Raw genomic sequence first — 13,740 nt, forward strand, 5'->3', positions numbered from 1 at the left:
CCCAGGAGCTGCTGGCCGACGTGGATACAGTGCTGTTCGACTGCGACGGCGTGCTGTGGCGCGGTGAGACGGCGGTCTCCGGCGCGCCCGAGACCCTGACGGCGCTGCGGGCCCGCGGCAAGCGCCTCGGCTTCATCACCAACAACAGCAGCAAGACCCGCGAGGCCTACGCCGAGAAGCTGCGGCGCCTGGGCTTCGGCGGCCCGACGGGGCCCGGCGCCGGCAGCGAGGTCTTCGGCACGGCCTACTGTACCGCCCTCTACCTGCGCCAGCGCCTGACCGGTCCGCCGACCCCCAAGGCCTACGTGCTGGGCAGTGTGGCCCTGGCCACCGAGCTGGAGGCCGTGGGCGTCTCCTGCGTGGGCGTGGGGCCCGAGCCGCTGCAGGGCGACGGCCCCAGCGCCTGGCTGGCTGAGCCCCTGGAGCCTGATGTGCGCGCCGTCGTGGTGGGCTTCGACCCACACTTCAGCTACATGAAGCTCACGAAGGCCGTGCGCTACCTGCAGCAGCCCGGCTGCCTGCTCGTGGGCACCAACATGGACAACCGGCTCCCACTCGAGAACGGCCGCTTCATCGCGGGTCCGTGCGCCCCGGGGGAGGGAGGCTGGAGGGCGAGCGACGGGTCCCTCCCGGCCTCTGACCCCCGGCACTCTCCTCCTCTCCTTCTCCGCCCCGCAGGTACCGGCTGTCTGGTCCGAGCCGTGGAGATGGCCGCGCAGCGCCAAGCCGACGTCATAGGGAAGCCCAGCCGCTTCATCTTCGACTGCGTGTCCCAGGAATATGGCATCAACCCGGAGCGCACCATCATGGTGGGTGATCGCCTGGACACAGACATCCTCCTGGGCGTCACTTGTGGTCTGAAGACCATCCTGACCCTCACTGGGGTCTCCACTCTGCGGGATGTGAAGAGTAATCAGGAAAGTGACTGCCTGTCTAAGAAGAAAATGGTCCCTGACTTCTATGTTGACAGCATAGCCGACCTTTTGCCTGCCCTTCAAGGTTAAAGATTTAGTGTCTTTAATCTCCAGAATAAAAAAAATTGAAAATCACCCAAATTAATAGGTGAGGCTTAAGCATCACTCAGCTAGGTGGCTTCAAGTTTGCTTACTTGGAGTTAAGCAAAGGTACTAGTTGTTAACCTTGTAAGTAAATGTTTGGGGGGTTGGATTTTTACAAATGCTTATATTTTAAGATGCACTTTTAAGCTTGGAGGGCATTGTGGGGGTCCTGGGCCTTAGGTGCCAATTGGTCTTGCAGTTGGGTTCAGCATATGTCCAGGATTCAGGTAACCTTGGGCCCTGCTAATGGGACTGAGGTGGGTCTAGGGGTGTCATGTATTTTATTGAAAATTTCAGGGATCCTGGGGAGGAGGGGCTGATTATTTTGACTGTTGGGAGAAACCCAGGGCCCCGTCTGTGTGGTCATCAGCAGAGGAGCCTACTGCTGCCTCAGCCCCTCACCTGCAGGTTGGGAGTGGAGGAAAGGGCTCGTCTCAGGTGGTGTCTCCCTGTCCATGGGGTGTGGGGTGCTGCCCTCACCACCACCCCACACTTCCTTAAAAACCACTCTGATGTCACAATTGAGTGTATGTTCCGTTTTAGATACCGAGGGCTGCAACTCCTCATGCACGATTGTGCAGTTCTGTAAACTCAGCCTGGCTAAACCTCATCTATTCCAAATGTGCATATAAACCCAGGTGACTTGGACTGAGCATATTGTTTGCTGAGTGCCAGGAGAGTATGAATGCCTTCGTTGAACTCTGGGCTGCTGTGCAGGGAGCTCAGAGCAGCATTGGTACCAAAAGTTTTTTTAACTTTTGAACAACTTTGTCAAGTGGTGGAATTGAACCGTAAGCGTGTCAATTAATAGCTGTGCTCTGTCTTGTAGTGAACAACCCACTGAAGAAGTCTCCGTGCCCCGCAGCCAGCAGTATGGCCAAAGGCATGTGCTGGCTAAGGACTGCTTGTCACCCAAGGCTCTCTCTGGGTAGAGGAGGGAAGAGGTGTCCCTCAAAACAGGAAGTCCTTTTACAGAGCATCCAGTCTTTTCCTGTCTTGGTTGGGATGGGTGTCATATGTCAGTGGTCCATGAGGCCACCTATTTTGACCCTGGAGTCCCTTGTCAGTTGCCATCTGGAGGACTGGAAGGGTCCACTGGCTAGCCAAGGGTTTTTGGCAGGGGGCCGTGCCTTTTCTGCCTGTTCCCTAAGTTGCTGACCGTTGAGAATAGGCCTGATAAGCAGACTCTCTGGCTGCACTTGTAGGGTAGGGCCTGGGAAGCTGTTCCTTTTGGCCGACTCCTTCCTGGCGCCTTGCCCTGCACCCAGTGGCATCTGCCCAGATCCTGTGACTTTTCTCCTAGCCCCAGGGTCACAGTGCTCCTTCATTAACTCTCGTAAGAGTGCTCAGAGCAATAAAGGGTGTCCTGAGCCTCCAGCTCCCCCCAGGCCTGGGTGTCTGGGGTTCGGACTCTGCCGTGGGCAACACGAGGGCAGCGGGCGCCTGTGAGGTTGGTGGTGCTGACGTTGGCTCTGCGAGGTCGGCTCAAGGTGGGTCAGGATATTGAGCAGGCCTGTCAGGGCGTTGTCACCCACACCAGGAACACGCAGCAGGTGCAGCAGCCAGCAACACCTCCCTTTTCTGCTGGGTGGTGACCCGGGAGCCCTGTGCATCATGTCTACACCCCATTGCACTGTGTGAACCCAAAGGTATATTAAACTCTCAAACCCCAGCTGACTCTGGTGTTCCTCGCTCTCGACTAGACAGCGGCCTTCACACAGAGGGTGCAGCTGTCTCACCACAGCTGGGCAGTGGAAAGGGCAGCAGGGCCGGGTACACTCAGTACAAGGCCATTCTGGGATTCCAATTCCAGAGTTGGGATGCTGGCCACAGCAACTCCACCGCATTTCAGGCCCACTGCAGGGAGTCAGGTTCTGAAGAATCAGGAAAAACAAGGGACAAAAAAAAACAGTATGAAAGGGCCATGGGGTGAAGCTGGTGAAGGAATGCACTTCCTGAAAGCTGCCAGTGCTGAGGGCCACTAACTGTTGGGATCCACAGCATCAAGCAGCTAGAAATGCACGGCACCAGTCAGAGAAAGCCACGCTGGGCAGGGCAGGGGTCAGTGGACATGAGGCTGACCTAACCATCCTGGGACGTGCAAATTTCAGGAAGCTGTCCTCACCACAGTGGAGCCCCCTGGGAGCCATCTTGGTCTCAGGCAGGCACCTACCTGGGGGGTGCCCTGTGTTGGTGGGGGCTGGGAAGCACCTGGGAGCAGCTGGGGTGCATGGGGAGGAAAGGGAAGTGGCACAGAGTTCCATGCCTGTCATTCATGAAACAGGCACTTGTTAATGGTCTGCTGCGTGCCAGGCCCTGTACCCAGTCCTGGGAGTGTAGAGGTAACCCGAGAGACTAGAAACAGGCTTCTTTAGAAAAAATTAAATCTGCCCCCAACTGGACTCCCTATATAAAGTTGGCCAGGCCTGAGCTGCCCTCTGTGCCAGCCACTGGGTCCTGACTTCCACAGTGGCCACCCTCTCATGACCTCCCATGACCACGTGTGCTCTGGTCTGCACAGGCCAGGTGTTGGGAGAGCCAGGCACAGTGACGAGCAGCCTCCCCAGGTGACCTGTCTCTGACCCGGATATCATGTAGCGGGGCTGGGGAGGAGGCAGCGGGGTCAGGAGGGGAAGGGGCCAGGTCGATTGTTTGACTCATTGGAGGTGTCGTGAGGTTTCCCGGGCTGCAGCAGACAATCAGCGCATTGTCACCAGGGCTGCATCATGGAGCAGGGGAGCTGCTGGGCCGAGAGACCCGGGTCTGGACCTGTCGGGGTGAGTGTCTCCCACCACTCGGTGCCCTCTCCTTGGACAGAGACCCAGGGCCTATCCTGCAGGGGCAGGAGAAGCATCCACCTCCCATACCTCCTCAGCCCCTTCCCTCCCTGAGCCAGCCTGTTGCCTGGTCTCTACTCCAGGCCCCACTGACTGCAGTGTGCCTCCATGTGAAGACCAAGCCCTGCCACGGGGGCTGGAGAGCTCCTAGCCTGCTACTGCTGCTGCTGTCACTGGCCACTGCTGGGGCCGTGGCTGGAGGGCTTCTTGGCTTCGCTCACAGCCCTCTCAAGGTGAGGCTCCCTCAGGACCTGGGCAGGGCACAGACAGTGGGGAGGAGGAGGAGAGACCAGCATAGCCCACCCTTCCAGTGGAGCCAGGGCTCGGAGCAGACAGCAGGAGGACCAGAGGGGTGGCGGGGTTAGAAGCCTCGCAGCAGGGCTGGGGGAGTGTCGGGGTCTGCTCCAGCCTGGTCAGCTGAGCTCCTGCTTCCCACTCTTAGCCACTGCTGCAGACGCTCCGTCTGACCCTCCCGAGCCCCAGGGTACCCTGGTCCAACCAAACTGAACAGGTGGACGTGGCCCAGAACGTGGCAACCATCAGGGTGACTCCAGCTCAGAGCAACCACAGCTGGGCAGTGCTGTTCGACAGGCAGAGCGTGAGTGGCCTAGGGAGGGGGGTGGGGGCGGGGGTGGATGTTCAGGTGGCCCTGCCTCACCTGCCTGCCTTCCCAGGGTTGTGTCTGTTACCGCCCCTCAGAGCACCGGGCCTGCTTCCTCCGCCTGATGGAACCCCAAGACCGCGAGACCCTTCAGCTGCTGGTGAACACCTCTTGGGTAAGGAGCCTCCGGCCAGGGGCCAGACAAAGGGTCCTGTGTGTGGCCTGGGCCCGGGGCAGGATGGGGCTCCAGTTTCAGGGGAACAGAAGCTCTATCTTCCTTTGGTTGAGGCTGCTGACAAGAGCCAGGGCAGGGCTGGCACAATGCCAGCATGTCCAGGGACACGTGGGCCCAACCCAGCCAGGGGCAGTGCGAGTGTCCTTCTCTGCAGCCCCAAGGGACTCGCAGCCCCAGCCAGGACACCCACTATGCTCAGGAGCTGCTGGCAGTGCTTGGGAGCCGTGAGGTGGACCCTGCCCAGGTGGGGGCTTCTGTGCGGAACCTTTGTGCAAAGACCCCCATTTACTGGGCCCGACGAGCAGAGAGTGAGTTGGGGCAGGCTGTGCGGAGGGGCCTGGGCTCCCGCAGGACAGTCGGTGGCGTGGGGAAGGAGTCCTTTAGGGATCATGGAGGCCCCTCCCCCCAGGGCCCCAGAGGCAGCGGCTGATCTACCTATGCATCGACATCTGCTTCCCAAGCAACATCTGCATGTCCGTCTGCTTTTATTACCTCCCGGACTAAGCCCTTGCAGCGCAGCCCCTCAGGCCAGCCAGGTGGCTGGCGCGATCACCAGTCCATGGAGGGTAGCCACTGGCGGGGCTAATAAACAACTCCACCTGGCCATGACTGTGTCCTCTGTGGCCTCGGGACACGAAACAGTGGCAGGGAGGGGAAGGAGGAGGCACTGGCTTGGGGGTGGGCACCAGCCTCGGATCCCCCTCAGCGGCTCTAGGCCCTGTGGGTCCAGAATTTCTGAAGGGAATGCAAGCTGCTAGGGTGGGCCTCCTGAGCCTCCTGACATCCATGTAAGCAGCCGGGGCTGAGAGAGTCCCAGGATGGCCCAGCCGGGCCAGTCTAGTCTGGCCAGGGACCAGGGTAGGTCAGTCAGGTCCAGCGAGCCTAGGATGGTAGAGGCCAGCCATGGGGTATCACTCTGATCTGGGCAGCTGAACAGACACATCCAGCTGGTGCCGCCTGGACAGCTGCCTGCAATCCTGAGGGGACACAGGTTAGCCCAGCACACTGTCGTTGAAGGCCAAGCAGACAACAGCTTTCTGGTGGCCGCCGTACTCTCTCTTGATCTCTCCCGTCTCCACGCACCAGAGCCGGGCCAGGTTGTCAGAGGAAGCTGCAGAGAGGGAGAGCATGGGTGGCGGCTCAGAGTGCAGCCCCAGGCCGGGCCAACGGGCGCGGAGAGGCACGGCAGGCAGGTGGGGCTCACCGGTGACTATGTACTGGGAGTCCCCCGAGAAGGCGCAGCCCCACATCCATCCTCGGGACGACTCTCCAGGGTTGCTGCTCTTGATGCTCAGCTCCGTCATCAGGGAGAAGTTGGACGTCCTCCAAATCTTGCATGTCTGGTCGGCCGAGCAGGTGGCGAGGAGCCTGGGGGTGGGTGTGAGTGTGGTAGGGGTGTCATCAACGGCCACTCCCATTCTGTACCCACCTGCCGTCCTCCAAGCAGGCCCAACGCGTTAGGCCCCCAGCCCTAAGCACACTGCTTCCTCCCCGCAGCCATGCTAGGGCTCCCGGCCCCCCAGGCCCTGCACACACGTGGAGTCTGGGCTGAAGCGGCACTGCAGGGCGTAGCGGGTGTGTGCTGGGATCTTGGTCTTGGGGATGAGCTGTGTCACCTCGTCACCAATGCCCCCAGTCAGGTTCCAGACATAGCAGTTCCCCTGTGGTGTAGGAGGGAAGTCACGGGAGGCCTGGAGCCTCCGGTCTGACAGGTGGGGAAGGATGCCCTGGCAGCAAGACCTAGATCCAGGGGCTGCCATCCAACATTGTGCCTGTGCACAAGGATCTGGGGGCCAGGGGACATGTGACAGACGCATCTGGCCCTGTCTGCAAGGAGAACCTGGGTGACCTGGCCCCAACCAAGGGCCATACCTGATGAGCTGAGGGCAGGAGGCCATGCCTGACCTTCCTGAAGGATGCTGCTGGCCAACAAGAATGTGAAGAACAAGATGAGAGGAGGGCACCCAGATAGAGGGAACAGCAGGGCAAAGGCTTGGAAGTGGGTGGTCTGGGGATGTCGGGAACAACTGATTTGCTGAGACTGAATGGAAGAAAATGAGGCTGGATAGGAGTCCAGGGGTCAAATCACAGTGTCCTGAGGCCCTGGTAAGGAGCCTAGGGCATCTTGCAGTTCACCCAGGGGAAGGATGCAGTCAGGCTGGTACTGCTGAAGGATGCTCTGGCAGTCGAGGGAAAATGGGTTAGGGGCAGGGGGGAGATCACAGAGGAAGGAAGGAGGTCAGAGAGGCTGCAACCACTGTCGGGAGAGACGAGGGAAACTTGGACCAGGAGGAGACAGGGAGGAGAAAGAAACGGACAACTGGAAAGACTGTGGAGATGGAGGTGACTGGACTGCTGGGTGGGCTATGGCAGGTAGCGAGAGGTAGCATCAGGAGTGACACCCAGGTTTCTGGCTTTGGTGGCTGGGTCAGAGCTGGAGCCCAGGACGGGGAAGCAGGACTGTGGGGGGAGGGGAGGGGCCAGAGGGACATCTGGGGAATAAGCCCACCTTCAGGGAATAAGGGAGGTAAGGGGCTGGGAGCCGAGCTGCACACCCGTCCCTGGGACTCACAGTGCTATTGACCGCAGCCATGTAGCTGGCATCCGGGTCGATGTGAGCCGATGTGATAGAGACCTCAGGCTCCGGGATCAGCTGCTCGTTGTGGTCAGTTTTCAAGTCCCAGATGTGAATGGCGCCACTCTGGTCACCCACAATGAGTTCTGCCTGAGGTGCAGAGGAGGTGAGGTGGGGCAGGACCCCCGCCCTCCAAAGCCCCAGGGTGCCCAGCCCTGTGCTTTCCCCCTCACCTGGTTGGGGTGCAGGCACACACAGTTAATGGGCGCATTCACCTGGAAGATCCGCTGACACTGCAGGTTCCGGGACCTTCGAGGTGGGGGACACACTGTCTATAGTGGATACCATTGGTACTCCACCGAAAGGCCCTTTCCCTGGCCACGTATCTTGTCTCTCTACGATGGGTGCTATCCCATAGGAAATACTTGGGAGGTATGACCCTCCCCCGGGGCAGCTTGAAGCCAATAACTGACTCAGAGGGGCATAAAGGGTGGCCCCTTGCCTCAAGGCAGGGCTCATTGTTTGATGCAGTTCATTCCAGAGCTGCCTATTGGATCAGGCTGAGGCTCTGCTCGTCTCTGTGGGTCTTCATTCCCTGCCCTATCTTTCCTCACTTGGTCCTCGATAAGTCACCTGCACAGAAAACCCCGTCTCAGCCTCTGCTTGCAGGGGACCTGACCTAAGACAGTCTCCCAGCCTGGCCCTCACCCCCACACACCCAGGCAGAAGACCCCTCCTGCCCAGTACCCCACACCTGAGGTCCCAGATCCGGGCAGTGCAGTCCTCCCCACCAGTGTACATCCAGCGGCCGTCCTCATGGAAGCCCACAGACGCGATGTTCTTGTTGACCCCATCATAGCTGATGATGGGGTTGGGGTTATTGGAGTTGAGATCATACATGCGAATGTGCTGGTAACCTAGGGGCACAGGCCAAACTGAAGTGTGGCTGCGCCTAGATGGACCTATGAGAAATCAGGGGTTGGGGTCGAGGGTACAGGTACCTGCAGCAGCAATCATGCTGCGGTCAGGTGTGATCTCCAGCGCGTTCACCTGCTAAGTCTGTTAAGGAGGATGACAAACAGAGCCCATCCTTCCCACCGGAGGCCTTTGCCCAGACTGTTATCCCTACCAGGCATCCTGCCCAGCACCACCTGCCCCAACTCCACAGTGGAGGATACGGAGTCCTGGTGCTGCACCGTTCGCGTACAGATCCCGCTGTGGGCCTGCCAGAACCGCACCGTATGGTCATAGCCTGCAGTGGCCAAGATGACGGGGTCACTGCCCACCGTACCTGGAGACGTGTTCATTGTGGGGCTGCTTGAAAGACTCGGATCTACAAAGGGCCCTAGGTCTGACCGGCAGAGGTCAGAGATCAGAGCATCCGGAGAAGAGAGAGGAGTGCAGTGTTTAGGGAATACCTTCTATGTCCTAGACAGGTTACAACAGATTACTCGGTGATAAAAAATAAAATCATCCCCATTTTAGATGTGGGGAAAATGAGGCTCAGAGAGGTTCAGGGATACGCGTGACACCCGGCGAAGGACAGCACCGAGTTCCAAGGCGCATGCTCCGTTCCCCGCCCCAAGAACCCTGCCGGAATGCCACCCTACCCGCGGCCGGCAGGGGGCAGTCACGTCCGGGGCGCCACTCAGCCGCAGGGCCGGGCCGCGCTTGCGCAGCGAGGCGGGCAGGCCGGAGGGAAAAGCCTGAACGCTACGGCTGCGCATGCGTAGCAAGCCGGTGGCTGGACCTGATGGGCGGGGGCGCTTTCTGGCTGGACCCTCGAGCTTCCCGGTGCTCCGTCGACCACCCTGACTCCGTCCCGCTGATCCAGCTTCCCCTGGGCGCGCTCTCCCGGCCACTGAAAGCGGCTTTCCAGCCCTCGCCCCGGGGCCTCCGTACCTTACTTGCTGCTCTGCGTTCCACCGCGGCCCAGGACGCCTAGCGGAGCCGGAGCAAGTCGATAGAGGCCGAGGCTGAGCGTAGAGTTATCGATGGGCCATTAGGGCGACACCAAGGGGCGTAAGGGGAGCAGGGACGGGGGACGAGACTAGAGTTCTGGGGCAGGGGGCTCCTCAATACGGGCCTCTGCAGTATCGGGCGGCGCCGGTGGACGAAAGCAGCGACCCCCGCCTTCTCTCCACTCGGGCACCTCACTCTTCTGAGACCCATTCTCCAGGCCGGGTTGCACCATCCACTCCCTCCCATCAATCTCCTGATTCCCACGCGGGGCTAGGATTCCCAGGTAAATTACAGGACATCCAGTTGCATTTGAATTCAGATAAGCAACATGTTTTGTTTTGCTAAGTATAAGTATATCCCAAATATTGCATGGGATATACTTATACTAAAAAGTTCTTCGTTGCTTAGGTGAAATTCAAGTGTAGCTAGTTGTCCTGTGGTTTTATTTGCTAGATCAGGCAACCCTACTCTGGTCCCTTTCAGGACTGTCCAGCCAGGGTCTGACCCTCGGGTCCCCTCACTAATCCCAGTGACCCCCTCAAAAACTGGGGTCCCTCTTGCCGCTTTTTCCATCCAGCCTTCCCACACTGTAGAGTGGCCTCATCCTCGAAAAAGAGTCCTTGAGACAGGCTCTCCCATGGTTTCTTCCCACCAGGCTTATAAATGCAGCTGCACTCCCCCTTCCTTCCTCAGGCCCCTTGATCAAGGCCATGTCCCCTGCCTATACACCCAGGCCCTGGGTCCCGGGAACCTTCCTTCCTGTACCTTCCCCACCTCCCCTCTTTCCTTCCCCTCAGCATTTCAACACCATAAAACAACTCAAAACTCTTTCCAGCCTGCTCTCTTCCAAAGATCTGTTCTCACTTCTCACTCACTGCTTGACCCTGTCATGTCTTTTACTCCCAGCTCTCCAGTGAAAATTTCACGAGGTCCCTGGCCATCTCACATTGCCAAACCCAGTGGATACTTTTCCTTCTGCATCTCGCCACATCTGTCTGCACAGTGGGTGACAGCACTGCTCCTAGAAAACTCCCGTGACTGCCACCCAGCCTCTTGCCCTGCACTCAGTCTCTTACTCTGCCTTCCCCTAAAGGCTGGTGGCCTCCAGAGTTCCTGTCTCCACACTATCCCTGGGGGCTCTTGCCCACTCTTCAGGGCTTTCAATACCATCCCTGGTCTGGGGCCTTTCCACCCTGTCTCCAGCTCACATCCGGCTCCCTGTTTGACATTTTCCATTGAAGTCCCCATGGACACCACTTTCCATGGCCAAGACAGTTCATGATCGACCTGCCCCCAAAGGCTTCCCCTTCTGTGTGCAGTGCCCACCCATGTATGACAGTGAGGCAAGATGGGCCACCACTCCCTCTCCCAGAACAGCCTCCCCACACCCACTCCTGCCCCCTCCAGGCTGTCCTTCACATTACAGAATGGTCTTCTAAAAACCTAAGTCTGACCCCTGTTAGAAGCCTGCAGGGGTCCCCCGTTACCCTCCAGACTCCCGGGCCCAGCCCCTGCCAACCCTGCGGCTTCTCTCCACTCCACAAGCCATGAGTGAACAACAGTCTCAGAATTCACTACACCCTCTCTTTGAATGCTTGCCCACACCTAGGATGCTTCACCTCTACCTCTTCAACTGCTGAACTGTTTTTTTCAGGACTTTTCATAGCATTTTGAGAGCTTATTCTGTGTGGAGGGCTATACTGGGTGTTTTGTTTTAATTGAGGTGAAATTCACATTACATGAAAGTAACCATTTTTAACTGAACAATTCAGTGGCACTTAGTACCTTCACAGTTGTGCAAACACCACTTCTATCTAGTTCCAGAACATTTCCATCATCCCCAAAGAACCCCATCTCGCCCCACCGCCAGTTAAGCACTCACTCGCCATCCCCCCACCCCACCTCCCCTCAGTGCCTGGCGACCAGTAATCTGCTTTCTGTCTCTATGGATTTACCTCTTCTGGACATTTCATATAAATGAAATCCTACAACAGGCCTTTTGTGTCTGGCTTTTTTCACTGGGCATAACATTTCCAAGGTTCATCCAGGTTGTAGCCTGTGTCAGTACTTCATTCCTTTTTATGGCTGAATAATATTCCATTGTGTGGATGGACCCCATTTTATTTATCCATTCATCTGTTCATTGATGGAAACTTGAATTGTTTCCACTTCTTAGCTATTACAAATGAAATTTTCTGTACAATATCTCTTTGGGTACACGTTTTAATTTTTCTTGGGTATATACTAGGAGTGGAATTGCTGCATCATGTGGCAATTCCATGTTTAACTTTTCGAGGAACCGCCAAACTATGCTGAGCATTTTACCCACATTCTGCATTGGGTCCTTGCAATAACCCTGCCAAGGAGGAACCACCCCCTATTTTGGAGGCGAGAAAACTGAGGCTCAGAGACGTAGAGTCATGTACCCAAGGGCACGTGGCTAGAACATGGCAGAACCCATCCTGCTGGGCTCATCCCTCCCCTGATCTCCCCCCTTCTGGCTGAGGTGACTACTTCCCAGGCAACCTCCGCACCTCATACATCCTCTTCATCTTCCTCTCTACGTAGAGGAGCTCCCCAGGGCAGCTCCACCAGGCTCAGAGGCAGCTCTGGGGAGTGGCAGATGGATATTTGGGCTTGGAAGCCTGGGAGAGGAAGAGCCCTGTGAACCCTAGCACCTGAAGGATGTCTGGAGCAGGATAAACCCTGAGAGCCTGAGAGCGGGAGAGAGAGGTGAGAGCAAAGGAGGGCTGGAAGACTCAGCCAGATGTCTGTGGGGTATCTGTGGCCCAGGGTGGCAAGTCCTGAGCTGTCTGCCTTTTTGTGGGGACTCTGGGTGGAGGGCTGCCCATGTCCCATGCCTATGGGTAACTGAGAGACCAGGCCAGGCTCCATGCCCAGCCTGAGCAGCCCCAGCATCTCTGCTGGGCAGGAAGGGAGATAGGACCCATGGTTGTTGATCCCTTCTTATGTACCAAGCATCAGCTGAGCACTTTACAGAGGTGGCATCTTTGAGAAGATGGAAACCTTGGCAGCTATCATGCTTCATGCTCCCAGCAGCCCGTGAGGAGGGTACATTCGTCATCCCCAGTTTATACTTAAGGGGCTGGGCATCAGGGCTCTGGGGGGCTGGGAGGGGTACCAGGGAGTCCCTGAGCGGGCGCACAGCTGGTGGACAGGAGCAGGGGTTGCGCTGCTGCCGGGGGAAGGGGGAGGTTGCCGTGCAGCTGGGAAGGGGGCGAGCCCAGGCTGCAGTGAAGCAGCAGCCAGCTCTACTCCAGGCTGAGCCTCAGCAATTCTGCTGGCTCAGCGGCCCCTCCTCCTGGGATTGTCCTCGGAGGCCTGACTTCCTGGAGGGCTGCCCAAGTCCCACGCCTCTGCATCCTCATACCCCCAGCCAGAGTAGATGGCCTGCTGTGCTGCCCCCATCCCCAGGCTGGGGGGACCCCAGGAAGATTCACATCTCTGTTTCCAGATGGACCTTCCCATCAGCCTTGGACTGCAGGCAGAGCTGCTGACCCATTTTCCAGATGAGGCAGCTGAGCTTAGGGAGCTTGTCCCAGGTTCACTGGGCTGGTGGGTAGCAGATCTAGAATTCCTGACTCCTCCTAGGGCATTAGCCTCACTTACCAGGATGAATCTAGTAGACTCTGTACAGCTTTCTTCCCAGGTCTGTCCTCCAGAAGGTGGACCACACAGCAAGTTGCCCAAGCCTAGGTCTGAGGAGTGACTAAGGGCTACCTGCTTGTTGGGTAGAGTTGGAGCTGGAGCTGGAAGTGGGCAGAGAACAGAGGTGAGGCAGCTGGAGGCAAGGGCCAGTTCATTTCCCAGAGCTATGCGATAATTCAAAACTAGAACTTGGCCTTTCAGTTCATGATGAAGGTGTATTTGTCAAGGTAGGATGACAGAATATATTTTATTTAATACATTATTAGCATAATTTATAACATTTGAATACTTAGACATTTGGTGTGTGGGCCTCTGTTGGTACTCTTGCCCCAGGCCCTGAAAATGTTAGGCTCAGGCCAGAGTGGTTTGCCTTAGCCAGCCAAAACATGAAAATAATGGTAAGGATAATAACTATCTTTTTTTTTTTTGGTAGTATTTCCTGTGTGCTAGGCACACTGCTTGGCTCTGCAGACACGAAGATGAATAAAATGCAACTGCTACTCAGATGGCCCAGGTAGGAAGGCCCAAGAATATCACAATATCCACAGAAGCTATTTGCTGAGAACTTACTAAGTTCTGTGAGATGCTTTATGAATAGCATCACAGTTAATCCTCAAATAATCTACTGGGAGGTATCATTCCCCCATTTTATGGAGGGGGAACTGAGACTCAGAAAGACAAAGTGACTGGAAAAACAAACCTGGTAAGAGGCAGATCTGGGACAAATGAAGAGGCCGATGTGGGTTCAAATCTCAGACTCGGGCTTCCCTGATGGCGCAGTGGTTGAGAGTCCGCCTGCCGAT

The 13,740-nt window shown here is 57.3% G+C and overlaps 3 protein-coding genes across 4 annotated transcripts in view; 2 read left to right on the top strand and 1 right to left on the bottom strand.

Annotated features, from left to right (window-relative positions):
* The window catches only part of PGP (phosphoglycolate phosphatase), a 3,032-nt gene extending 297 nt beyond the window's left edge, over positions 1 to 2,735 (top strand). The window contains exons 2-3 of the mRNA XM_007453666.1: positions 6 to 579; positions 679 to 2,735. Coding sequence (XP_007453728.1) covers positions 6 to 579; positions 679 to 1,004 — 900 coding nt within the window. The 3' untranslated portion in view covers positions 1,005 to 2,735. The remainder of the gene's footprint in view (positions 1 to 5; positions 580 to 678) is intronic.
* A 1,049-nt stretch (positions 2,736 to 3,784) lies between these two features.
* BRICD5 (BRICHOS domain containing 5) lies at positions 3,785 to 5,235 on the top strand. The gene is made up of 6 exons (XM_007453542.1): positions 3,785 to 3,841; positions 4,012 to 4,128; positions 4,338 to 4,493; positions 4,570 to 4,671; positions 4,886 to 5,039; positions 5,141 to 5,235. The coding sequence occupies exons 1-6, from the start codon at positions 3,785 to 3,787 to the stop codon at positions 5,233 to 5,235; spliced, it is 681 nt and encodes a 226-aa protein (XP_007453604.1).
* On the bottom strand, positions 5,204 to 8,682 carry MLST8 (MTOR associated protein MLST8). Of its 2 annotated transcripts, none has more exons than XM_007453540.1 (8): positions 8,485 to 8,682; positions 8,308 to 8,359; positions 8,061 to 8,223; positions 7,540 to 7,615; positions 7,304 to 7,456; positions 6,268 to 6,392; positions 5,936 to 6,099; positions 5,204 to 5,842 (listed from the first exon to the last, which is right to left on the bottom strand). In XM_007453540.1, exons 1-8 carry the CDS (start codon positions 8,611 to 8,613, stop codon positions 5,724 to 5,726), a joined length of 981 nt encoding a protein of 326 aa, XP_007453602.1. In that variant the 5' UTR covers positions 8,614 to 8,682; the 3' UTR covers positions 5,204 to 5,723. The 2 variants fall into 2 exon arrangements, with proteins under 2 accessions (XP_007453602.1, XP_007453603.1); XM_007453541.1 differs by having other exon boundaries at positions 5,724 to 5,842; positions 8,308 to 8,356; positions 8,485 to 8,613.
* Between the last annotated feature and the right edge of the window lie 5,058 nt (positions 8,683 to 13,740).

Source organism: Lipotes vexillifer, unplaced genomic scaffold, assembly GCF_000442215.2.
Source record: "Lipotes vexillifer unplaced genomic scaffold, Lipotes_vexillifer_v1.1 scaffold914, whole genome shotgun sequence".
Classification (NCBI taxonomy): domain Eukaryota; kingdom Metazoa; phylum Chordata; class Mammalia; order Artiodactyla; family Lipotidae; genus Lipotes; species Lipotes vexillifer.

Coding starts and splice junctions, on each gene's coding strand:
- BRICD5 (XM_007453542.1), top strand. CDS start 3,785: ATGGAGCAGGGGAGCTGCTGGGCCGAGAGACCCGGGTCTGGACCTGTC. Junction 4,494..4,569: donor TGCTGTTCGACAGGCAGAGC/GTGAGTGGCCTA, acceptor CTGCCTTCCCAG/GGTTGTGTCTGTTACCGCCC. Junction 4,672..4,885: donor TGCTGGTGAACACCTCTTGG/GTAAGGAGCCTC, acceptor CCTTCTCTGCAG/CCCCAAGGGACTCGCAGCCC.
- MLST8 (XM_007453540.1), bottom strand. CDS start 8,613: ATGAACACGTCTCCAGGTACGGTGGGCAGTGACCCCGTCATCTTGGCC. Junction 8,224..8,307: donor CAGCATGATTGCTGCTGCAG/GTACCTGTACCC, acceptor CTGTGCCCCTAG/GTTACCAGCACATTCGCATG. Junction 7,457..7,539: donor TGTGCCTGCACCCCAACCAG/GTGAGGGGGAAA, acceptor TCTGCACCTCAG/GCAGAACTCATTGTGGGTGA.